At 38.3% G+C, this 27,560-nt stretch overlaps 1 protein-coding gene across 4 annotated transcripts in view; it reads left to right on the forward strand.

Annotated features, from left to right (window-relative positions):
- LOC114490986 (interleukin 1 receptor accessory protein) overlaps nt 1–27,560 on the forward strand; it is a 138,988-nt gene that overhangs the window by 49,359 nt on the left and 62,069 nt on the right. For all 4 annotated transcript variants that reach the window (XM_028505128.2, XM_028505130.2, XM_028505132.2 and 1 more), the window contains one exon: nt 233–305. In XM_028505128.2, coding sequence (XP_028360929.1) covers nt 233–305 — 73 coding nt within the window. The remainder of the gene's footprint in view (nt 1–232; nt 306–27,560) is intronic.

The raw sequence follows: 27,560 nt of genomic DNA on the forward strand, positions 1-27,560 counted from the left end.
ACCTCTTTCTACCCAAAGGGTCTTGGTTATACTATTTAAACATGTCTCAGTTTCCTTATCTATAATATAGGGATTTTTAAAGAGCCTAGCTTATTGGTTGTTTCTGACAATTATATTTGTTAATGGTATAAAGCCGTTAGAATACTTCCTGGTCCACAGTCAGCATGCTTATGCACTAAATATTATCTAAGCACTGAGAGTAATAAGTATTCTCCCTTACTTTTGTATTTAGGTGGACAAAATGGGACTTCTGTGGTGTGTAATGAGTCTCTACTTCTATGGGATCCTGCAGAGTGATGCCTCGGGTAAGTGAATGGCTTTTGGCAATCTATTGAAATGGAAGTCATGCATTGGGTAGTATTTTAAGTCTTTCTGAAACTGAGTAGGAGAGCATTATATTGCTATTTCCATTGTCTTCTGTGGAAGCACAGAATCATAAATTTAACAGAATCATAAAATTTTGATGATGGGGGAACTACTGACATCTCTAGTGTTTGCAGGTCACTGCACACTTAGGGTAGCAATTCGGTGTGCAAGAATATAAAACTTTTGCATAGTCTTCACATTCAAGCCAACTTGAATCCTGCTTCTTTTTCTTACCTCAGGTCCTATGGGAAAAGAAATGACAGTGATGGTAGCACTACTCGCTTTTCCAAACTTGAGCCAGGGGTAGAGAAGGCCTTGGTGGGAACAGTCCCCTGAGACCTTATAAAAACAAAGAAATGATGACAAGCTTCTGTCACACTGCTTCTGTATAGGGAAAGAAAGACTGGTCATTAGGCTTATTCTTTCTTTGGGTGTTGCTTCAAAAGTGGAGCCAGCCAAAGCCTTTATTGAGTTTGAATAACCAAACATGATCATTAAGGACCTAGGTTATATGAAATCAGAGTTCCAAGGGACATGAATGTTTATCTCCTCAGGTCTCCTCTCATCTCTAGAATTACCATTCATAACCATTTCCTGATACCTCTAACTAGTGATTATTTAATTGCAATCCATTATATCTTTGAACTCGTCAAATTCTTAGAAAGATTTTTGTACATATAACTGAAATTTGTCTCTATACCATTTCCATGCATTTCTTCAGTTCAACTTTTTGATTTAAATAGAAAATACATCATCCAATGGTTTTCTAATTTTAATGCAGGGAAACTAGGTATCTTAATTTTAAAAAAAGCTTTTCATGTATAATTTTCCTGAAGACCATGGCCATACTTTGAATATTATTGCTTTATTTCCTCTTCTATGTGAGAGGCCTTCACAGTGTTAAAGCAGTGATTGTATCAGCATGGCCATGCTCTCTAATCTATGCCTTCAACTGTCCGTCACATGGCATGGGTTTAATTCCTCCTACTGTCCTGGTGATCTTTTCTTGGTGTCTTTCAGTTTTGCTTTGCCACTAAAATATTTCATTGGAAAGCAAAAATTGTACTAAGGGAAGGGCATAAGTAGAAAAGAGTACAGCTCAAAGCTGAGAGAACTTTCAATCTTGTGGGCCCTTAGGGTCTTTACAGAGAAAAGTATTTATAACCAGGAGCGATATTCAGGTGGGATACACCACTGTACAGCTCTACTGACCATTTTGACCAGCATCTGTCCTGCTTGATTGAGTGTCCTATTTGACCTGTCAATGCCATGATGTCCTGATGTTTATAAATGCTGAATTTTATTTAATTCTATGCCTGGACATCATCTGCTTACAGAGGCCTTCCTTAACACCTTAACTAAAATAGCCCTGCCAATCACTGTCTACTCTTCTATCCTCCTTTAGTTTTCTTCGTGATACTCATTATTTTTGACATTGTCTTAACTCATTCTATTCTCTCATTCTCATCTCCTCCTCCCTTCCCTTCTCTTTGTCCCTTCTCTTCCTTCTTCCTCCAACCTCTGTCTTCTTTCCTCCCTCCCTCCTTTCTCCTCCTCCCTTCTTCCTCTCTCTCTCTATATATATGTGTGTATATTTATACACATGAATATGTATATATATATATATATATATTTATATTTTCCCTTCACATCTCTTTTTTAGCAAAATTGGCCAATTTTGTAATGGAACTTCTTGTTTGGATTCATACCAGCAATTCATCCTCGTGGTTTTATGTGCCATCTCACCTTGAAGGAAAAGGAAGGGGTGACTGTATAGCAAAGAGAATAGCAAAGTCCCAGAAGTTGGCAGGTGCTGGTGCTTCCCCAGGGGTCTTGGCAGTGCTCCTTATCTGAATGACCTTTGCTGTAATTCCTCCAAGGAGTTCCCACCCCCACCCCAAATTCTTTTGGAAAGTGAGCTTTCTACTCAGAAACTGTGACTCATAATTCTGCTGGGGAAGCTGACTTCTTGAATAAGATAAGTTCTCATACCAGCTCCATTGAGTCACCATGGGAGCAGGAAACATGCTGTAATCCCCTCAGCCCATCTGGCACATATTTACTTGCTTCCTTATGAAAAGGTGTATTGTGTCTGTGTCAGTGATGTACTTCCTAGATAGAGAGAGAGGGACAAAAAGGAAGTGTTGTTGACAAAAATAAAAGGGGAAACTGGCTCTGGGTTACCAGGGGAGGAGAAAGGATAATTCCACATGCTGGGGGATCAGCCAGCATCTCGTGCATCAAGGTACCACCTCTCTCAATGACGTATGTGCCAACAGACTTGTTGGTACCCCTCTCAAAACAACAATATTGATGGGAGGAACAAAGGAGAAACAGCCTGCAAACTCTAGAGTGCCATAAATGTTTATGCTGTAGGTAAGAGTGTTATCTTGTTGTTCTGGGGTCTTTCATGTAGATCCTCCTCTAAAGGGAAGCCCCAGATTTATAAAAAAGAACCATAACAACATAATAATTTTAGTTCCATGCAGTGTGTTTCAAGTTCAGTGAATTGGACTTCAAGCCACACAATTCTGACTTCAGAACATAGTCTTTCTGGCAGCAATACTGTGATTTCCTTATTTGCTCGGGAATGTGGGAGCATCATTTTCATGTCAGGTGGTGATAAAAGCAAATAATCAAAAGCAAGCATTCACTTTCTTTCAAGGAACTAAAGCTTGGATAATTATAAGAGTGATAATATAATTATAATGTGGTAGGTACAGTGGTAATAAAGATCTTTTTGCTGAAAAAGCACTTTGCGTTTTACACATTCTATGTCATCTGGCTCTTACACCCAGACCGTAGAGTAGTTAGGCTGTTGTATGTAACCCCCCATTTTTTGTTGGATAAGAAAAAAAATCAGTTAAGCAAATTACCTAAAGTCTCCTGGCAAATACTTAGCACAACTCTGACTTAAACTTGTTACTCAGTTCCCAAGATGTATGATGTTTTCACTAAATATACTCCCCTTGGACTCTACTATCACATAAACAATTCAGGAAGATTAAGATATGAGCGGGCATGGGTTTTGCTCACTGTTAAAGAATCACTCAGTCATAGGTTTCTGTGCTTTTAGATAAGGAGTATCTAACCCCACCCCTCCTGATATTTTTTTAGGAGGAAAATCATTGTAATATATGCTCAAAACTCACTATTCCCCTATTTGCTTATTATTGTATTAATCATTTCCAATACTAAACTCTAAGTTCTTCTTTACAGGAATTCCAAAACAAACTCTACTTGTTACACATTTCCTTTTGGTATTTCATTTGGCAGCATGTTAAAAAAATCAAACTGTTAAAGCTGCCTTTAAAGTAGAAATAAATATTTGGAACTTGTGATTCAAAGTTGGAAAGATAGTGAGAATGGCACATCATATAATGTGGCAAATTTTAAAAAAATATCGCTGTATCAAAATTATCTGCTACACAGACCACCTGAAAATGATAGCAATGTGTTTTCTTCTCCCAATGCGCGCACATACACACATGGCCACAGCCACCTTTAACATAGCTTTTTATTTAAAAGTGAATAAACAGTTGACTGTGTGCCAGGTGCAGGGCTAGATTTCACACACACTATTATCAACTTCCCAGAAAACACTGTGGAGGTGCGGAGCTAGGGAGTCTCACAATCTTACGCCCGCTTGAGAGTTCTTTCCATTTTACATCGCCTTCCTTTAGGACTTTGCTCTGCTGATGGAGGTAAAATTTCCGGATTTCTTTTCTGTTCTTTGTAAGACATTTACAAGGGTGGGAATAATGTTTTGCTTACTGAAGGTGAGTTACACTATGCAACATAAGTAAATGACTGAACACACTGTGTGTCACCATGAATAAAGAGACACTGGTTTCCACGCCGGCCAGCCGGGTAGCTCAGTTGTTAGAGCATTGTCCCTGTACACCAAGGCTGCATGTTCGGTCTCTGGTCAGGGCACACAGAAGAATGAACCAGTGAATGCACAAATAAGTGGAAAAACAAGTCAATGTCTCTCTCTTTTTCCCTCTCTTTCCTTTTCTCTCTCTCTAAAATCATCTTAAAAACATTTTTAAAAAGACATTGTTTAAGTTCTGTTTTACTTGGTGAAGTTTTTAATGACAGTAAAGATGGCCATTTAATCACTCTGTGTCACAGCATCCTTATCTATAAATCAAGCTGACCAATGAACAACAGCTAAGCCCCAGCCAATTCCACCTTCTTGCTTTTTTTTTGTTAAACAGCATTATGGATATTATTATACATCATGGACATATACAGCATATGCTCTTCCTATTTAAGTGATTTCTAATGACAAGTGTTTATCTTACAAATTTCACCTCATTCTAAAAATCACGTTTGACCATTTTATATTATAAACTCTGAGGTAAATAAAGACAGGCTCTTATTGTAAGCATCTTACAGTAAAGTCTGAGAGAAAGAGAAAATTAACACCGAAGAGAACACCCTGAGAGAGCAGAGAAAGTTACTAGTTCTGCAGGGAGGCATGGGGCAGACTTCTCAATCAAAGAACAATTAATTGTAGTCTTCTAGGAGAAAACACATGTCTTATCTGAGGGCACTATAGTGCAGTACAACTGAAGGGAGAGTGGGAAGGCAATTTAGAAGACAAGTTAGGAAGGTGGGTTGGGAGCAGATTGTGGAGGACAGAAATCCCTTCAGGGAAAGAGAATATTTGTGTTTAATATATTTTAGATATAGTTGGTTAGTTCTTTTTTTTATTAATTTTGTCTTTTGTAAGGACATATAGTATCTTTAATGTGATGTAACGATTCGTTCAGCTCCTAATAGGATTCAGTTTCTTTTCAGTCCCAGTGGCCTCGTATTACTTGAATGTGCTTTTTGAAAAACTCTTTACTTGGACGTACTTCTGACATTCAGTCATGTCTCTCTTGCTCCTGGCTGCTCATCCTGAACACCCTCTAAGCGATTTAGTCCAAACGTTTGTAGAATGTTTGAAGAACAAGAGTTTTATTTTATTCTTAGGCCTATAGCTCATCAGAATTATAAGTTTACCCTTTTGTTTTGTTCAATGTTGCCTCTTGGGAGCCGTTATCTCCACTCTTTTTTTCCCTTTTTTTGAACTGCATTTGTATTTTGAAACACAATGATGTTTATCTTTAAGTGACTTTTACTTTTCCCAAGGGTCAATATTTTACAGGGTGATTGAAAAGAGATCTGTATACCACAGTTTATTGGCCTGCTGCTGACTTGGCAAATATGAACTCTCCAGAGCAGCTTTTCATTATCACAGTGATAATTCAATGTTGAGAAAAATGACCTGATTCTAACTTTACATGGCTGTGTTAGTTAAGAGAAACCTGTATCTTTGTAGGGAATACATAATTATATATGCTTATAGGTGAAAATGTCTGATTTATAGGAATTTATCCTGACCTTTAAATCACCTTTGTCTCAGCATTGCCCCCCTGCCCCACCCCACCCCAGAACAAGTGTTTCTTCCTTTCTGAGATCAGTCCGATAGACCAGATCACTATCCTGGCATCAGTAACTTACACCCCGCCAGTTATCACCCACTTCATTTCACTGTTTTTAATTCTTTTCTACTTAGTTTGATAACTTCATTAGAAAATAAAATACATATCCACCCTCAACATAACCATGCAATAATTCTTTTGTTTTAAAATCCACTGGGTGCTGCTACTCATTTATTTTTGATGGATGGGGAGAAAATGGATACATTTTACAAATAACCTAAGAACCTCAGTAAACAACTTCAAGAACTTGCCATCCAAATGTATAAAAGCTAATATACAGAGCTGCCTTCTCTTGTCTTTTCCTGTTTCAGAAGCAGTAGAAACAATGAAAACACAAGACGGCTGGGGAAATGAGAGAAAAGAGATACAATTGTCACACCCTCAATAACCTCGCCTTGGCTGAGTTCTGTTGTTTTCATGAATTTCACTTCTCCTCCTGCCGTCTGAATGAAAACTCTTGTATAGCTGTACATTGTTGGGGCATAAACATTACTTTTCAATGGTATTTGTAGGGCGTGCAACATAGTTTAAGGCCCCTGGTCAGTCAGAGCATCCTTGTTGTTGTTTTTTCTTTCTGTGATACTTTTATATTTTTTGAAGTGCCTCTTCAGGTAGCCAAGATTGTGCATTTTCACATGCACTCAAAGGTACTGCTGTATATTTTTCTGTTAACTTATATAACAGAACATTATGTTTCCTTTAAACTTTGGGCTTGCCATACCAATGAGAAGGACTGAGTGAAGAATATTTGCCAACTATTGTTTTCCCATTGGAACTGGTGTGAACTGCACCATAAGAGAAGACACTCAAAAGGGAAAACAACAGAAAGAGAGCATGTCCACCAAATCCATCAGTCACTAGTGGTTTTTCTACATAAAGATAGCTTTTGATTAATATAATATCATGGGTTTTATTTGATTCCTAATTACTTGAACTTGCAGTACAACTATAGTTCAAATATAGTTCTTTATTACTGTTAAAGCAAACACAGATATACAAATTGTTATTCCTAGGTGGATCACAACCATTATTAACCATTATTTACCATTGATTTTGTACACTGGGGAGAACCCTATCATTGTTCACTAGGGGCATGTTTGCTCTTTAAACACAGTGCACCAAATAGGTTAAACTGATGCACCTGAGTTAACTTTGTTCTTTAGATCCTTTGGGAGTTTGGGCTACCCCAAAAGTTGCTTAATGAACTAATTTTTGTTTTTTAGAAAGAAAGCATTAATTGTATTCTCATATTTTCTAATTTGCTTTGGACCTTTTGGTCTCTCTGGTCCCCTACAGAAAATTGTATTTCTCTGATGCAAGGCATTTTACATTCACAGCTTAATTCTAAACATCTCTTCATCATTTTTTACTGTCCAGTCAAGGTAAAGGAACAGAAAGAGGAGCATAAAGGGGAGAGAAAAGGACAGGAAAGGGAGAAAAGAAGAGAAGAAAGACATAGAGATAGAACTTGAGAAAGAGAGAGATGTGAAGAAAAATAGATACACAGACTTTTCACAGAGGGACCTGTTGAATTTGATGCAAACAGATATATACTGTTTCAGATCATAAAATAAAGGTTTTCATTGTTCTTTGTTTGTTTGTTGTCCTTGTTGTTTTAGTACTACACTTAAATACTCCCCCATTTTCCTGAGCTTTGCATTGGATAGTATCCTTTTTGGACAGTTTATTTTTTTCTAGTATTTTCTCATATTTTGATTCTTTCCCTCCTTACTCTATATTAAAATGATGAGAGTAAATAGAAACCTTAAATATTAAAGAGGTTTCCTTACATCTAGTGCATCTCCAGCCATGAGAGCCATCAGCATCTCCACAGATTCTGCTTTGTCAACCTGCACTCTTACATTCTGAAGAAGTGTAAGGCAGTGTTGGTGGAGTCATAGAGCTGTGTGCATGGTCTTGAGGATAATGAAGACAGAGGAGATAGCAGGCAAGAACAAAGGACTCTGAATCCCTTTTTGCACCTTGCATTCATAAGATCCAGGGCAGGAACAATCAGTTGGTTGCAACTGATGCTGAGTTATAAAATGGCTTTCCTAGTAGCAAAGTATTGCTTGAGGCTCAGTCGAAACTGGCTTGTATTCAGACCTAGAAGGAGGATGTATCTTTGTCTGTAGAATAATTGAAATCATGGAAATGTGAATAGAGCAATCGGTAAATGGAAGTGTTGGAGAGTCCTTCCCACTGAATGCCATGTTCTTAGTGAGACACTAAGCAGGATTTCAGGAAGAATGCAAAGACTAAGTTTTTGTTCCTGCTTTCTTTGTTAGAGACAACTCTTAGTGATCTCACCTTTATTGCTCTAAATATGCTGTCATTAAAAAGATCTTTCCTCTCATCTATAATGCAGTGATAATTGATGACTGCAGTAATAGCCATGAAGCATTATGCAGTATTGATTTTTTTTAATTACTAAAGGAAGATCATGCTACATTAACCATGGCTTTAAATTTCTTTTACTCTGATTATCTGTAAATTGGTAACGATCATATAATGGAGTGTGTGTATATAGGTATGTAATAGAAAATAAGGAATGAGGGAAATATATATGTGTAATATTTACACAAATTTGTGAACAGCCCTATTAGTTCGAGATCAGCATTTTAATTTTCTTTACCAGCAAAAAACTCCAGATTCAGAAAAGTGGACTAAAAAGTTAAATTAACTTAATAGCTTAGTATAACTATTAAGTGGTAAAACTTGTCTATGTACCTGTTTGGCTGTAAAATGCAGGTTATCTGCACTACATCACATTGCCAGTGAGTTCTTTATAATTAAAACTCTTGACTTTCTAAATATGTCAGATTAAGCTGCCTGTCAATAATTGATGGCATGGAACACACACATTTGAAAAGAAACATTCAACCAATTAAAAAAAAAACAGAACATAGGATGTGATTTTTCATGTTGCAAATACTACGTCAAGTTAATTTGCTCCAAGCTTCTTGGAACATATACAATACACTTCATTTGCATCTATTCAGGTTATATACATTTTTCAAGGTCATACAAAATTTGCTGAGGGAAATCAGTTCTAAGTAAGATGATGGATAAAGGAAAGATGGTTCAGTACGAATGCAATGTGTTCGAGTAGAGTGGGAAGCTGTTAACTTCAGTATGCTGCAAGGTTATTTTGGCATTAGTCTTTGGCATTAGTCATTTGGATTCCCATGTGGCTAACTCAGATATACTAACTGTAACTTCCTGTAGTTCATTCTTACCCAGCTATAACAGTCTGTCTCTCCTCCTAGGCGTTAAGAGACCTAGTGAATGATGTTTACATGTGACTCAGACTGTTTTTGTATCCAGCAGTGTATAGCTTAAAAAATTATTTTCAGTCTAAAAATAACAGTTTTTTTTCTCTACTAGACTTTGGCAGTGATTGGGTGTGCAGTTTGTAATTTGATGATGGTTTCGCTTGAGGTTTCATTTTATTCTGGATGAAGCTGGAATGTTTTATCTTTCCTAGAAACTGTCACTTCTGTGTATGTGTGTGGCAACAAAACAGCTAGAATAGCTGTCACCTAGATTCAGCAACTGTATGTAAGATTGGGCCGGTGGCATTATTACCACTCTAAATATAGGAATGTTACTTCCCCTACCGCAGACTCTTCAGAATTGAAAACCTGAAAATTTGTTTAAGATTAATGCACAAGTCCTCTTCCATCCTAGGAAAATCGGTGTTTTCATAGGTTATTATCCATGGTAAAGCATGCAGAACTTTCATCATAGAAGGATTATAACTATTTCTCTTTAAGGATGAACCTTTTGATTGAGGAAAAACATGTCAAAGAGCTATATAACCTCCACATTTATGGAAGCTGGTCCTTTATGATGAAATCTGAAACCCAGCTCAGCAAATTTTATCTGGGCACCTGTAATGTGCAAAGCTTTGCACCATGGGGAATGTAAAAAGAAGTACGCCACTTTGCATTCATTCATTTGTAGGGTTATGCTATACACTGTGGTTGCCCATATTTATTTGTAAACCAGACAGAAATGATCTTTTCCTTTATGGAACTTACAGTTTTGTGAAAGTTTGAGGGAAAAAATAAAAAAAGTAAATAAACACATTTTAAAAGTTTTGTGAAGAGTATCTTTAGGGCATTATATTGATGGGAAAGTAATTGGACAATATATCCCATTAAAGGATGAGAAGGGTCCATGAGTACGCAAAGTAGGCAGAAAGCAGTGGGACCATATGTGTGAAGGCCCTGAGCTATAATGACCATTCTACCAATCTTGTTGGACTTGCAAGAAATGGGAGGAAGGAGACATGAGATAAGAAGGAAGAGATAGGCAGGGTCTGTTGCTTATTAACAGTGTTACATTTACCTTCACTGCAACAAAAAGTCATTGGAAGGATTGAGCCAGGGCTCCGGCATTATCTCTTCATTAAATATTTCTGCTAGCTTCCAAGTGGGAAATAGATTTAAGATTTCAGTTTCTCTCAGTATAGTGGACAAAGTCCCTTAAATGACCCTTTTGCTGTAAAACAGCTAGAAATGATGAATTTAAAAAAATAAGTATCATTTAAAATGAATTGCTATGTTGTTAAGAAATCCTTAGAGAACAAAACTGAAGTACAACTGGAATTCAGAAAAGGAAGGAAGCCAACTCTGTATCTGGCAGCTTCCCAAGGTAGCATCCAGAGTTAGTGGGAAAAGATGCTTTTAAATGCTAGGCCTTTGGATAATTTCTTTATGGATAATTTCCTTAAAAATAAAATTATGTTTTATCTTATGCCTTGCCCCCAATTCATGGTTGAATTAAATTTTTAAGTGTAAAAAATAGATTAAGCCCTAGAAGTATTAGAAGAAAATATGTACATAAACATTATTATAATGGTGGGATGGAAAGGCTTTTCCAGATATATATCACCAAACGGTAGGCATTACTAAAGGGAGTTTGAATTAGTGCTTCAGGTTTCTTTGGATATATTCCCAGGAGTGGGATTGCTGGGTCGTAGGGCAGTTCCATTTTTATTTTCCTGAGGATACTCCATACTGCTTTCCATAGTAGCTGCACCACTCTGCATTCCCATCAACAGTTCTGTAGGGTCCCCCTTTCTCCACATCCTCACCAGCACTTGTTGTTTGTTGGTTTATTGATGATAGCCATTCTGGCAGGTGTAAGGTGATATCTCATTGTGGTTTTAATTTGCATTTCTTTGATGATTAGTGACTTAATTAATTAATTTGCTTTTCTTTGATGATTAGTGATATGTTTATTGGCCATCAGTATATCCTCTTTGGAGAAGTGTCCATTCAGGTCCTTTGCCCATTTCTTAATTGGATTGGTTTTTGTTTTTTTTTTTTTGGTGTTGAGTTGTATGAGGTTTTTTGTTTTATTTAAAATAAATTTTGGATATTAACCCCATATCAGAAATGTCACTGGTGACTATGTTCCCTTATTCACTGGGTTGTCATTTCATTTTGTTGGTGGTTTTCCTTGCCGCACATGTTTCTTTTCAGCTTAATGTGGTCCCATTTGTTTACTTTTTCTTGTGTCTCCCTTGCCCAAGGAAATACATCAGAAAAAACTAGTGATGAGAAATGCCTGATGTTTTATTGATTATGTTTTTTGTAGGATTTTTATGCTTTTGAGTCTTATATTTAATTATGTAACCCATTTTGACTTTATTCTTGTGCATGGTGTAAAAAGGTCCAGTTCATTTTTTTTTACACATATCTGTCCAGTTGTCCCAACGTTTATTGAGTAGACTGCCTTTACCCCACTGTATGTTCTTGCCTCCTATTCTGTTCCATTGACCTACATGTTTATATTTTTAAAGATTTTATTATTTTATTTTATTTTATTTTGTTTTATTTTTAGAGAGAGGGGGAGGGAGGGAGAAGGAGAGGGAGAGAAACATTGAGATGATAGAGAAATATCAATCAGCTGCCACTTGTTCGTGCCCCAACCCAGGAATCGAACAAGCACCCTTTCACTCTACAGGATGATGTCCAAGCAACTGAGGCACACTGGTCAGGGCAATATATGTTTTTATGCTAGTAGCATGCCGTTTTGTCACTATGGCCTTGTAGTATAGTTTGGCATCATGTGGCATGATTCTTCCAACTTTATTTTTCTTTCTCAAGATTACTGTGGCTATTCAGGTTCTTGTGTAGTTCCATATAAATTTTTGGAATATTTGTTCTAGTGCTGTGAAATATGCCATTAGTATCTTGATAGGAATTGCTTTCAATCTGTAGATTGGTTTGGGTATTACAAACATTTTGATAATGTTAACTCTTCCTATTTATGAGCATGGTTTGTGTTTCCACTTATTTGTATCTTCTTCAACTTCTTTCTTCAGTATCTTACAGTTTTCTAAATTCAAGTCTTATATCTCCTTGGTTAAATTTATCCCTAAATATTTATTTGGATGCAATTGTAAATGGGATTGTTTTCTTAGTTTCCCTTTCTGATAGTTCATTATTGGTGTATAAAAATGTAATCAATTTTTGGAAAGTTTTTTGGTATCCTGCTATTTTACTGAGTTATTAGTTAGTCATTATTTTTTCACATAGATTTTCAATTACTTGCCCTTTCTTTTTCCTTCTGGCACCCCTATAATGTGAATGTTGGAATGCTTGAAGTTGTTCCAGAAGTTGCTAACACTATCCTCATTTTTTGGATTCTTTTTTCTTATTGTTGTTCTAATTGTTTTTTTGCTTCCTTATGTTACAAATCATTGATTTGATTCTCAGCTTCATCCACTCTACTGTTGTTTCCCGGTCAATTGTTTTTTATTTCAATTAGTGTATCCTTTGTTTCTGACTAGACATTTTTTATGTTGTTGAGGTCTTCACTAAGTTCCTTGAGCATCATTACAACCAGTGTTTTTAACCCTGTATCTAATAGATTGCTTATCTCCCTTTTTTTTAGTTTTTTTCTCTGGAGTTTTGATCTGTTCTTTCATTTAGGTCATGTTTCTCTGTCTCCTCAATTTGGCAGCCTCGCTGTGTTTGTTTCTGTGTATTAGGGAGAGCTGTTATAACCTCTTGGTAGTGTGTCTAATTGTGGTAGGTGTCCTATGGGGTCCAGTGACACAGCCTCCTCTATCACCCAAGCTGTGTAGTCGAGGTGAGCCCTTCATGTTGTCTGAGTACACACTCCTCTCGTAGTTGATTCTTGGTTGCTGTTGGCAGGTCAATGGGAGGGATTTACCCAGACCATTCAGCTGCAAAGATTGGCTATGACCACTGACCACCAACCTCCAGCCTCTGTGAAGGATCAGCTGTGCAGGGACAGGGTAGTGGTGCTCTAATGTGGTCTGTATCTATCCACAGGGTGCATAGGCCCTGGGGTTTCCAGGGTGCTACAGGCCAAGTCAACACCCGTCTAAGCTATAAAGTAATCTGAGATGGCTGCTACTTGTGTTGGGCTTGGAGATTCCCGGGGAAACCAACCTGTGAATTTAGGCTGGTTGCTGCTAGTGTCATGCCTGGGGCCACTTAGCAAGAGATATGTGGGCTAGAGGCTCACTAAGGCCAGTTTTTGCTTATTTGAAAGGATTTAGGAAATTGTGAAGCTTGAAGCAAGACCAGGCATTTACATGGAAAAACTACTGTTAAAAGATGATAGTTGGCTGGGGTAGACCCTCAGAGGATCTCCAGAGCAGGGAAAACAGTGTTATCCATGTTGATGGAGTCTCAGATATGGCATCTGCCTGATGGCTCTGCCTGCCTTTCTGTCTGGGAGAAAGCTGTCCCTCAGCTCTCACCTTGATGCCAGACACTGCAGTTCCTCCCTTTACACCACTGGTGCCTTTCAGGCTGCCACCACAGTACTGGAGCTGATAAAGAGTGAGTCTGAGTAAGTTTGTGTGTGGGTTTTTTAAGAGGAGCTGCTTGCGACTCTAGAAATTTTTTCTACTGCCTCAATCCCTGTTGGTTTTGCAGGCAGAAGTAATGGGGACTTGTCTTCCTGGCACTGGTACCCTGGGCTGAGGGACCTGGTGTGGGACTGAGACTCCTCCCTCCTGACATGTCCTTCCTGAATTTTTATCCACCACATATGTATGTGGAACCAGCCAATTCTGTGTCTCCACCCCTCCTTCTAGTCTGCATGGATTTGGCTTCTTTAATTCCATAGTTGTCAGACTTCCATTCGGCTTAATTTCTGTCATTTCTGAGTGGTAGTTGTTTTATAATTTAGTTGTAATTTTAATATGATTGTGTGAGGAGGTGAGCTGTGTTTACCTATGTTGCCATCTATTTTATTTTTGTCTTTCTAGAAATCAATACTATTTCATCTGTTGGCATTCCTTCTTTTCTTTATGCAATATGTCTGTGTGTGTGCATGTATGTATAAATTTTATATATATATAGTATATATATTTATATATATACACACTATATATTAGTGTATGCACCAAATACAATTCACATTATCTTTAGATCACCTAATCATTATGTAACTGGGCAGCATGGGGACTGGCCTCTTGTCACCATGTATACACATTACACAAAGATCTGTGGGGAAGGAAACAGGTTTTTATTAACAGTGTTCCCAGTTTGAAAGGGCTGGGAGCATTCTTGCTTGAAGTCAACTGAGTCAACCTCTTCCGTAAATAGAAAACCAGCCAGCTACATGAAGATTAAAGTCCAAATCCATGCCCTGAAGTTCCCTGTTATTGCTTATCCATAGCTCAAGGTTGTTACTCAAAAGGATCTCCATCTCTTTAGCTCCAGGGTCTCTCTCTCTGGTGTCGGAGTCACCATTGCCTCTCAGCAGCTCTCTTTCTCTTTCCCTCTCTCTCGGGATGTGGGGCATGCTGCCAGATCACTCCAGATGGTCATACAGGGGAAGCTCCATCCGCCAGAACTCTGTAGCTCATGACTCCATGTGCTGCTCTCAGTCTCTGTCCTGTTCTCAGGGCAAGAGAGTGAAAGTAGCCCATGTCCCAGCCTGCACTGGGTGGTAGTGTCCCAATGGCTGGCACCCAGTGAGACACACATCCCAGTGTGGGACCCTGCCTCCAGGGGTTGACTTCCAACAATGCAAGGTCTAAGCCCTGAGTGGTCTCACCATCTGCCACTCCTGCTCATGTGGGGCAGAAACAAGATTTCAAGAAGCCAAAAGGTCAAGTGGTCAAGAGGCCAAGAGAACAAGAGACCAAAAGAGCCAGCTTCTGCCTGCCTTATGTTTTCAAGTCCTCTCCCAGAATCGCATGTACTCTGGAAGCCAGTGGGAATGTCCAACTCTCCAAACAATGAGAGCTGGTGTTGGCCATGTTTGCCTTTTCCCCTCTTCCACCTGCCATGTTTCATAAGGAGGCAAAGTCTCCAGTCACACATGTTCTGTACAAGCTCTCTTCTATCAAGTCAGAAGCTGCCTGGCTGCCTTGGCAATCTCCCTCCTTCAGTGACCCCTCTTTTCCCACAGAGGGCAAGACACTTTTAATCTTCAATTCTGCCCTGCACCCTGCCTTCTCTGGGGATGCTCTGTTACCATTACAGTGGTAAATGGCATCATATAGTATTTTGTAGTTTAAAATGCTTGCATTATTTGATCATCAGAATAACAATAAAGTATATTATTATTTCTGCTCCACAGCTCAGGAAATGGAGATTCAGTGAGGCTGGGTGACTTAGCCATAATCATGAAGAGAGTAAACAGAAGAACAAGGACTAAAGCTTTTGTCTTTTAGTCCCAAATCCATTGTTCTTTTTCCTGGCAGACCCAGGGATCCCAACCCTTTCAGTACTAAGGACATCATTGTTTTTTAAAGATTTTATTTATTTATTTTTAGAGAGAAGGGAAGGGAGGGAGAAAAACATTGGTGTGCAACAGAAACGTATATCTGTTGGCTCTTGAACACACCACAACTGAGGATTGGGGCCAGAACCTGCAACCCAGGCATGTGCCCTGACTGGGAATAAAACTGGTGACCTTTCAGTTCACAGGCCAGCACTCAAACTAACAAGCTGCACCAGCCAGGGCAGGCATCATTTATTTTATATTTTTTCCAAAGACTCCATGTGCTGAAAACAATAGAAAGCAGTCATTTTAGTGTTGCAGCCATTACTACAAACTAAGTTAAGAACATATTCATCACCTGAAAATGAAATTGTGTATTCATTAGCTGCTAATACACATCCTCGCTCCCTCATACCCTCAGCCCTAGGCTTTCTGGATATTTCATATAAGTGAAATCATATTATAGGTTGCTATTTTACAACTGGTTTAGCAGAACATCTTCACTTAATGTTGTTAAAGTACACTCATGATGTAGCATGTATCTGTACTTTATTATCTTTTATTGATGAGTAATATTCCATTATTTATTCATTCATCATTGATGGACATTTAGATTGTTTTTACTTTTTGTCTATCATGAATAATGATGCTATGAACATTTGTGTACAAATTTTTGTGTGAACATGTTTTTATTTCTCTTACGTATATACTTCTACATGGAATTTGGGGGTCATATAGTTGGAAACCACCAACAAGTTCTCTGTATTATGAGATTAAGATTGAGATTTTTGGTTTAGAAGATGACTGTTAACCCACAAGAATCCACATTTCCAAATGCATTGAAATCCTTGCCTAGGTGGGGTTTCATTTGGTCCAGATGTTTCTTTTCTTATCAACTTTCCGAGAATTCAAAGGCAAGTATGACAGAGTCTTCAAAACCAGTTTCTTGGAAACTAGTCTGTGGTCTCTTGATTCTCTGCCACTTACTTTGGCTTTAATGACTCTAAATTAGTTGAAATTTGTATTATTTTTCTTAATATAATTGCAAAAAATGTATTTATTCCTTGAGTAGTAATTTACTGAGATATTTTAATGAGCCACACTTTAGGATGCAATGATGAACAAAATAGGCCCTATTTTAATCTTTATGCTACGTAGAGTCTCCAGTGCTTTCTGTCTAAATGTCTCAGGTCCCCCTGACTCAGCATAACCCATAAAGTTATTTCTTTGCTTTAAAAAAAATGAAGAATAGATAAGAAATGACACAAGGAATATAAAAGATATTCATCCTGTGAGTTTATCTCATGGAGAGCATAGTGGTATATCAGGGAGTTCTAAGGAAGCAAAGACTTTTTATCTCAACATAGTTATTGATCTGTTTTTACAGTGAGCTTCCTCATTCCACCCCATAGAAACAAATACCCACCAAACTATATACGCTAGGCGCTGTGCTGGGTAACCAGGATCTAAGCCTCCTTGTTGAACTCAGAATCTGGTGGGTGATCAGCCATAAGCTCAAAGAATTAGGCAAGGAAAGCAGCTAGTGTCACAAGGGAGGTCCAGAGAAACGGCTATCATGATTTAGAAGTGAGGAAAATTGTTTTAAACTGAGAGCAGCTAGCTATACCCAGAGGGCTAGTGTTCAAGGTGTCTTGGAGGATTTGTGTGCTTTGACCCCGCGGCAATGGGTAGAAAAAGGCAGTGCAGAGCGGGTCCATAGCTGAATGCTTGCTCCTTGCCAGTGGTTACAACCACAGCAAATCCCTATTTAAGAGTCTGGAATAAATGGATTTATTTTAATGTATCCAACCCTTGGCCTTTTAAAATTTATCCTTGATTTACTCTTATTTGCATATAGTAAAATCCAGTTTTTGGTATACCACGTCTGTGAATTTTGGCAGCTGCAAAGCCATGTAACAACCACTAAGAGGATGAGAAGTTACATTACCCAACCCCACTGCCACCACCCTCAGATTTCTCTCATGCTGCTACTATTCAGTGAACCTTTTCCCATCCCAAGCCCCTAGCCATTACTAATCTGTTTTCTGGTCCTATAGTTCTTTCTTTTCTAGAATGTCACATACATGGAATCATGTGGAACTGTGCTTCTATCACTTAGCATAATGCATTTGCAATACACCCATATTGTCAGCTGTATTGGAAGTTCATTCCTTATTGCCAAGTAGTTTCCCACTGTGTAGACAGAGCACAGTTTATTCATTCATTCGCTGAAGTCCATTTGGGTTGCTTCAAGGTCTTGGCATTTATAATTAAGGCTGCTATAAACATTTATTTACAGTCTTTTGTCTGAACGTGGGTTCCATTTCTCTTGAGTAAATACCTAGAACTAATATTGCTGGGTCATACTGTAAGCGTACGTTTAACTTGATAGGGAAATATCAAACTGTTGTCCAGAGTGGTTGTCCTTCTTTATGCCTGTCCTTCAGCAATGAATGAGTTCCAGCTGCTGCATATCCTTGCTAACACTTGGTATGCATATCTTCTTTTATAAAATGTCTCTTGAAATCCTTTGTCCCTTTTTCAATTGTGTTTTTTATTGAATTTTGAGAGTTATTTGTACCTGTGCATATGTCCTTTATGAAATATATCACTTTTAAATTATTTCTTTAACCTGTGGCCTGTCTTTGCTAATCTTTAATTATTCAAGTTATTTTAAAATCCTGTCCCCAGGCCCATCATCAGACTTACCACTCTTCTCCTCCCCACTCAAAAGTTGACAGAGCCTTTTGACTTTTCCAGGCACAGTGCACCCAGGAAGATGAAAAGAACAACTGTCTTGTTAGCAGGGGGCCTTTTGGTAGTTGGAAAGGGAGTCCAGGTCTTGAAACATCACTACCCTGTGGAATGATGTTCAGAATGCCATAAGTAATGCATAGAGAGTGTGTTATACTACAGGGCATTGCTTTTTATTGTGGCTACTGGTTATTAAAATACTTTGAGAAAAGGCTTCACAGGATAGAATGAATAAAGTTCTAGATAATTAGGCTCCAGAAACTATAACGAAGTGTCTGCCCCTCTATAGCCCTGTGTATTATCAGTTATGAAGATGGGGACTGGGATGGAGAAGGAGCAGGCACTGGACAATGTCTTTCTTATCTTGATAAACCACAGTCCTGCACTCCAGCAACTGAAGAGCAAAAGGACCACTTCAGAAGCCATTAGCTTCACTACCTCTTTCCCTTCCCCCTTTGCTCAGGTTGATGTAACTGTCTTTGCTTTCATTTGCAATTTGTATAAATAAAAGCAGACATGGTAAATGGATAAAGAAATGTCATTCTTAACAGTGTACAGTTGCAGGTATGTGTGACCCATCAGACAGACTCAGGATGCAATCATATTTCCCAATCCAGTCTTCATTTGTCATAGTTATCATTCTATGTATCATTTCATTATTCAAATACTGTCAGTTACTCTCAGTTGTACCTATATAGAAGTATGAATTTCTTATGCTGTGCACTCTTAGTCTCCCATTCTCACACTCTACTAAATCACCCCACTCCCTGTAATCCAGCCCTAGCTGACTGATGGACTGGTCACAGCTCCCTCACCCTCTCTGCCTTTACCGACAATATTCTTTCAGCCTGGGCTCCTTCCCCTGTATCTGTCAGGACTCTATACATTTTTCAGGCTTAAATCAGATGTCATCTCTTCTGTGAAGCCTTCATTGAACTCCATCACCCTCTGCCAACATACATCCACACATCTCTTGCAGAATTGAGAATTCCCTCTGCACTCTTATGACATGCATTTTCTTCCTAGCATTTACTTCATTTTGCTTTGCATTGCAATTGTTTGCCTGTCTGTTCATGCTCTCTAGATAGTGAGATCTTTGAAAGTAAATACCATGTCTTCTTTGTATCTTTGTCCACGCTCATTGGAACCTGTTATAAACTGTTGCATATAGTAGTTCATGCTGAAGCTTCATTGATTGAAGGACATGACATAACCCACAGTTCACCTTGCTTTGTGACCCAGACAGAAGAGGTGTCTGAGTGACTGATAGTTGTAACTGGAGGTGACAGGGTGATCTGTTGTGTTATAAACATATGCAGCCTTGTTTCCATATTGGCAATGATTATGCTCTTCTGTCTAGGATAGGAAAGGGTGATTTGATCTTGAGTAAGCAACCCAGCTCCAATTGTCTACCTTAAGTTCCTTCCATAGTTCTGGTAATTTTCTGTTAGTATGAAATGTTCTCCTTCCCAGACAGTTGATGGAGGAGCTGAGTCATGCCTGACTATACTTAATAACACAGAGGCAGCTAATACCAGGGGAAGCTGCCTCCGAGGACAAGCTGACATTTCTGATTTCTCTGCTTTATAAAAGTGGGTGTTGTGAAGGAAATTTGAGCATGAAGAAAGCTCGGGAACCTCCACTGGAAACAGGACTAGATAGTGACACACTCTAATTCAGACAAATGTGATCTGCCCCACTGACTCTTGGCTGCGACGTGGTCCTTCTGATTCTGGGAACTGCTAATCAAGGGTTTTATGCCCCTCATTAAAGAAATTCAGTTTGTTCTAGTATCTATTAAGTAGTGCCCATCCAAACCAGCCCCACTCATTTTCCTGATTTTACATTTTGACAATTCAGGCTAGAAAATGCCAATGGAGTTAGCATTGATTATAAACCCATCACATTATTGGGATGGAAGGGGCTAGAGATCATCAGGTTTTCTCTTCTTATATACGAGAAAACTGAATCTAAGAAAAGGAAGTTACTCAGCCACAGTTAGTTTTAAAGTTTAGGCTTTGGAATGAGGCAGGTCTGCATTAGAATCCTTCTCTCTCACTTACTTGCTGTTGTTAAAACATACACTGAAGCATATTAAAAACTTTGAGAGTATAATTGATTTGAACTGGGGAGCACCAAACTGGAAGTAGTGAGGAGCACTCCAAGGACAGTAATCAAGGGCAATGCTTTTATAAAGGGGAGTGCAAAACAAGGAAATTATTTGATTGACTATAACTTAAGTGGTTGTATTAGTTGAGAAAGTCTAGCTGGCTATTTGTGATTGGTTTCCTTAGGTTTCTATTTCTTGACCTTGAGGCATTACAGGCTTAAGTTTTGCTAGACTTAGGTAGGATGCTTAATTATTAGACCCATCTCAGCCTAATGGCCTTCTTCATTGTTCAATTAATTTAACGCTGTGTAACTGTGTAGATATTCTTTAACTTATCTACAGCTCATGCTCCTCATTTCTCAAATAGGGAAAATAATAAAACCATCTGAAAGAGTTGTTCTGAGAATTAAAAGAGATAATAAATGTAAAACAGTTAATACCTGGCATATGGAAAGCATGCAACATTAAGTAGTGGCGTTGGTAATTATAATAATGATAATACTGGTGCTCACATTGGCAGAGTTAGGACAAGAAATTTGGCCTTCTGACCCTATGTTGTTGTTCTCCATATGAGTACTGCAAGATGTACCTCAAGAATTATATTCAGTGGCAAGGAAGTTTAAAGATATTTGTCTGAATCTGAATTCCTACATTCAAAGAAAGCCTCAGTAGCTAGTTTTCTATAAGACAGAAGGAAGGAGGGATCATGTTTGGAGATGTTTGGTAACATAAAGAATCAAAGTGAGTAGAATATTTGAGGGGAGGAATTACAAAGTCTCCAAACCAAAAGTCAAAGGACCAAGTGTGATGCCAAAGAGCCTGAGAGGAACAGTGGAGAGAGGGCCAGTTCGGGAATCCAGAAAAGCTCTGCAGCCTTATACCACTGTGAGCTCCCCAAGTCACTCTGAGACTCTCTAAGACTCCTACCTATTGTGGCTTCTGTTAATAGTGATGGATTTTTACTCTTTGATAACATGTGGTCAGAGGAGGAAGGCAATGATTCGTAAGTGATGACTTCAGAACATTTTCCTGCATGAAAGTGTATAAAAAGCTGTGTTTCTAATCAGCCACCTTCATTACCAATTTCCCCACAAGGGAGGGGACCATAGCATTGGAAGGCTAAGTGTAGTCCGAGATGAGTGTGCTGGATGCATACCACCCCTCTCCCCCTGTCAGAGATACAATACCTGGACAGTTACAGTTGTACCATGAAGCTCCTAAAGGCCTTCGTGGTACAGCTGCAGACCCTATTCCCGATCTAGTGCCTATTTCTCTTATTTTCTTTTTTCAACTTTATGGTCATTGTTCTTTGTTGTTGTTGTTGTTGTTTTTCAGGGGCAGAACATTGGTATATAGCCCCTGGTGACTGTAAATGGAGAAGGAATGTGTGTACCATGTGAAAGAGGACTGCCAATAAAATAGATATTATCTGAAATTCGACCTTGATTTCTTTAGTGTGTGCTTTTGTTCCATATGTGGGAAGTTCCTTCTCCTGTTTTGCTTCCTAAGTTTCAGAGCTCTGGAGTTCAGAAAAGTTGGCTTATAATTTCTTCTTCCTCTTCAGGAATAAATATATGAGGCAGATGTTCTCAACCTTAAGACTATAGTGAGTCAAGAAGCTGAATATAAGTATAGGTATAAGAATTCAACCTCTGACAAATCAGGAGCAAAGCCTAATATAAATGTAGTATAAACTCTTTCATAATTGATATTGTAGGCAGAAGTTATGTGTGATATGGAGCAAAAAATTAAGAAACTGGAAAGTTTCATCCTGCTTCTGCTACTAACCTAGTCTTTCACTCGGGCATCCCTCAACTTCTGGTCCCAGAGCCTTATCTGTATAATGTGTCTTGGAACTGGGTGATTTGTAAGGCCCCCTTTCAACATTCACTGTCAGACATTCCCCCAAGCCCATTTCTCATGCTCCCAGCTTTTGATGCTTGCTTCAACCCAATTTTCTCTTAGAATCTTTTGTTTTCTGCTTGTCACTACTAGCCTTCAAGAAAAATCTACATGCTTGACACATTATTAAAATTGAATGAGACTGTCCTGGCATTTCACAGGTGATGCCTCTCTTAAATTCAGCAGCAGGATTGTAGCCTGCATCTCTTCTCTGGCAGGTGGTGAAGACCTCAAACAGCCTTTCACTTCAGGCAATTTCCTCAGAGTTGCTGGGGAGGTTCCTGACAAGGCTCACAAAGTGCTCTTTCCTTTGACTTGTAGTTGTGCATGGAAGAAGGCTGAAAATTTTGACATGGTGAATCACGCAGCTCCTAACTGAGTATTGAAGGCCTCTGATGTATTGTACTTCCACTGAACTTGTCTACCTGACCCTCCGGTTAGGGGGTGAGATGTGGGGATGGAGGGTACAGAGAGCCTTTGAGTACCTGGAGGGCTTTAAATGTCCTTCATCCTGTTGAATGGAAAGTGATTGCCTGAGCTCTCTTTGCTGATTAAGTCAGTTCATGCTTAGCTTGCTTTCTACATTTTAGAACTCACATCTTAATCTTAGATTTTCTGTCCTCTGATCTGGTAAAATGGAAAAATATCCTCAAAAATGTACATAATAATTCATTTATTTTGCTATCTTTCCCAGTCTTAATTTCTTCATCTATAAAAATCAACATAATAATTATAGCTAAAATTTATTATGTTCTTACTATGGTCCCAAACATGTTGAATTTTCTGTGTATCATCTTTTTTTACCAGTTTCAACAGTTCTAAAGGATAGGTACTTTTATTATTTTGCTTTATGTACTATTACATATGAAGACACTGAGGTATAGGATCCTTCTTTCCAAATGCCACACCTATGGACAGCATAGGTGTGTGGTCCACACCTATGGACACCACCTACCTTACTTTCACCTTCAAGACCCATATCAGCTTTTTTACCTGTAAAATCAAAGGGAGGAAAGAGTAATTACTTGACTTAACAATGAATGCATGCAAAGTTATCTTCCATGGCCCACTATTAGTGTTATATGTCCAGTCATCCTGTGTGTGTATGTGTGTGTGTGTGTGTGTGTGTTTTGCCTAGTTCACCTCTGTTTTGAAAAGTCATACACTATTGCACTATTTATGTTGCCAGTACTAACTGGGCATGATTGTATAGATATGTGCTTGGAATATATATTTTACTGAGATGATGTAATAGGAAGAACATGACTCTTGGACTGAAAAGAAGTGATTCTATGCTTGCCACTTATGAGTTCTGTGTCATTCATTAAGTTAGCTCTATGGACTTAGTTGCCTTATTTGTAAAATGAGATGGTTATTCTCAATGTTTTTAAAACTTGCTTGTAGCCTAACACACTCAAATACTTTGTTAGGGGTGAGTCCCCATAAGTTAAATGTTATCAGTATTTGTTAGGCCATATTCACATATTCATACTTGCACATACTCTCATAGCTAAAAAGTGTCAGAACAGAGATTTGAACTTGGATTTTCAGACTCCAGGAGCTACCTACTGTGTATTCCTTAGGGAAATAGATTTTAGGATGTTAGTCTCTCCCCATTTCTGTCATTTCTGTCATTCACAGGGGTTGGGCAAAAGTTTACAGTTGCAGTAAGTGAAACAGGGTTTATTATTGTATTATTTATTTGTATTATTTTTTTCTTCATATTATTGTTGTTATTTTGCTTCTTTACTTATGATTTACCTCTTAGGTAATGATGACTGGTAATTTAACCTACTTTTTTACACCCCTATATGGTTGGCCCATCTCTCAGACCTTCCTTTTCTCCTTTCTGAGCTTCCTTCCCCTCATCTGTGGGATGGAGTTATTACCAGCTATCCTACTGGAACCGAGGTTACAACCAGACCTAAGATACATACCATATTTTGCTGTATATAATGCGTACCCATGTTTTGGGGAAGTGTACCCAAACTTTCAGGGAAAAATCTTTCATTTTAATTTTTAAGTTCAATTTTTTATTTATTTTTATTTAGATACTTGTTATTTGTATTATAAAAGGTACTATTTTTATATGGATACATTGCTTTCTAGAGTTATACTTTTGATGCATAAACAAAAATAAAAGAATTTAAAACATTTCTATCGATATGGAATTAGAACTACCCATGTATAATGTACATTCTTATTTTTCCCTCAAAAATTTGGGCAAAAGGTGCACATTATACATGGCAAAATGCAGTATGTTCTGGGATTCTAAGACAATGTGGAAAACACCTTTACCACCAATGCTGACAATCTGTTTCTTGAGTGGAAATTTCAAAGACAGAGACCAGATTTTTGGCCTATATGATGTTTATAGCCCCTGCCACTCAGAGGACCCTACAGAAGTATTATGTAATAGTGAAAATAAAGAGAGCTACGGCTGCTTGGTTATTATTTGGGAATAGTAATTGGATCTTTACATCTTAATCATAAATTAGAAAAGATCGTTTGGGGAAAAGAAAAAAAACATAAAAAGCAGCTAATGGCTGCTTAGAGTTTCCCCAGTGTGCTGTGCCACCCTTGATGTAAGCCAGTTAGTTTATTTATTATCACAACAGCCCTGCAAAGAAAATCACTCCCTTCAGCTACACGAGGAAGCTCATTACAATGGTTTTCTTGTTTTAAAGAAAATAATGGAACTGTGGTACGAGTATAGAGGCAGCATACCCAGAATTTGTTCTTTAGCCTATTAACCCTGCTCCACTATGGGGAGAGAAGCAGAGCATTTGCTAGATGGCTACTAGACGATATTATTTCATGTTTTTTATTATGCACAGCGGTGGGAAGGGTATCAGTTGGAAGCCTCTTGAACATGAAAACATGATGAGGTCAGGGATTTTTGCTGGATCAACCAATAACCAGCTGTGGCATGATGTGATGGGGACCACAGCAGAGCCTGCAGACCTCCAGCAGCCGCTCTAGACCTGAAGACCATAACATTCTCTAGAGAACACAGCGTTTTTCTCAAGTCCTCTGCCACAAGGGAAACTTTCTAGAAAGTCCTGTTTCTGTAACAACAGTTACACTCTGAAAGACCCCAACTCTAAGTCATCTTTTAGATAATTTGATTTTATAACTTTAAGTATCACCCACTGTGGTGTACATTTTCAGTTTAAATTCCATAGGTGTGGTTGTTTTTATAATAGGATTCATTTTCCTTTTTCACCTCTTCTTTTTTATTTTGTTTTCACATATCTCTGGTAATAACTTCTCCACATTAGTTTTATTCATTCATTTTTTAACTAGCCAGGCATTTCACTTCTAATTTATATAAAATAGAAGTCTTTAGGATTATGCCAAGCTATATGTGCAGTGTTGAAAGGAAGAGTAGTATACTATTGGGAATAAAATTTGTTTTAGGAACAAATGCTAACAACCCCTGCGAAACTGAAGCTGTAGCTTGTGGCTTCTCCCCTCCCCCAACTTGTTTTCTGAGTTTGGCATTCTTTCCTTATCTGGCAAATCTCATCAAACACTCAGGGCTGTCTCTTATTTTCTTTAAATTGCTCAATCAAGAAAACTCCCTTTTTTTTGGTGGGAATAAGGTATGTCTAATTATCTGGTCCAGGAAAGCCATCTGTTGAGTTATTAAGTCAGCATTGTCGAACAGTACAGGCAACATGAGGGAGACTGAGGATGTGCACAGCCACTCCAGCTTTCCTCCCCACCCCTAACTCCTTTTGATGGCTTAGTTGACAACTATCAAGTTTCAGCAATATTTTCTAAACCCTTGTTTGAGTAACTCTACTCTGAATAAAACATGTCAAGTTTTAATAATATTTTTCCACTTAAATCCTGCTCTAAGAAATGTAGTTTGTAAATGTTTTTGAAAACTGGTGATTTATTAATAGAACACTGCTAGAAAAATATCCAGATCTTTTAAATATTTTTTCTACTAAGGAACAAAAAGGAATATATTTTTTAATGTAAATATTAGTCAGAAATATATAGACTCATGGGGTAGATAAAACCTCAGAAATAGTTCAATAACTCACTTATAATAGGTGATATAAGGACAATGATCAGCTATGAATAAGGGGACTCAAAATAAAGGGTTTAAACTAATATTTTTCCAATGTGAATGTGCATAGGAATGACCCAGTGATTTTGTTCATCTGTAGATTCTGACTCAGGAGGTTTGGGTGGGATCTGAAATTCTATGGTTCTGACTAGGTCCTAGGGGGTGCTGCTTATGATAATGGGTCATGGACTACATTCTGAGTATCAAGGATATAAAAAATAAAGTTACTTCTTATGTAAAACCTAGAGATAGAAAGTTCAGGGCTGGTAAGGCCTCTCCATACTTTATTCACATTCCACCATCTTTAGGGCGTGGCCTTCCTACTTATGATCCAAGAAGTTGTGCCGACTCTCCTAGCTGTGTGTGCCATAGCAAGATGGAAGAAATGAGGTGTAGCAGGAAGATAGAAAACACAGGAATATGCCAGTGTCTCTTAAGGACAGTTTCTGGCTTTACCACATGATGGTTTCAAACACAGTGGATTGACCAGAACGTAGCTGACCACAGGCAAGTGAGAGGAAAGCTGGGAAATGCAGTGTTTATTCTGAATGAGTATGTATCCAACTGAAAATTCCCATACTCTAGAAAACTGTGAGTTAGGGGACATGGTGAATGGGGCATGTCTGACAATCTCTGCTATAGACCTGGGGAGAGGAAATAATTTTCCAAAGGTTCCATAGAAAATGGCAGTTCACAGTTTACTTGTAACTAATATGTGCATAGAACTTCACGGTTTCTATGGTACTTTATATACTAGGCTCATTCAGTTTTCATTCCTGCTCTGCACTGTTACAAGCTTCATATTTTTAATGTGGAAACTGAGGTTTATAATAGCTGTGGGACTTACCCTGGCTACCTTCGTTAAAACTGTACTCATGTACTCCAGACTCTCCCTTCTCCCTCATCCCTCTTTCCCAAACCTGCTTAACAGGTTCTATCTTTGGCTTTGTCCCATTGACTTTCCACCCACCAATATGCTCTACACTTTTCTTATTTAGTTGACTGTTTATTGTCAGTCTCCTTGTGTTAGAAGGTAAGCTTCACAAGACCTGTGTTTTGCTCACAAATGCGCCCTGAGCACCTACTTTAGTACATGACACATGATAGGATGTTCACTACATAGTTT

This window comes from Phyllostomus discolor, chromosome 2 (genome assembly GCF_004126475.2).
Source record: "Phyllostomus discolor isolate MPI-MPIP mPhyDis1 chromosome 2, mPhyDis1.pri.v3, whole genome shotgun sequence".
Taxonomy (NCBI): Eukaryota; Metazoa; Chordata; class Mammalia; order Chiroptera; family Phyllostomidae; genus Phyllostomus; species Phyllostomus discolor.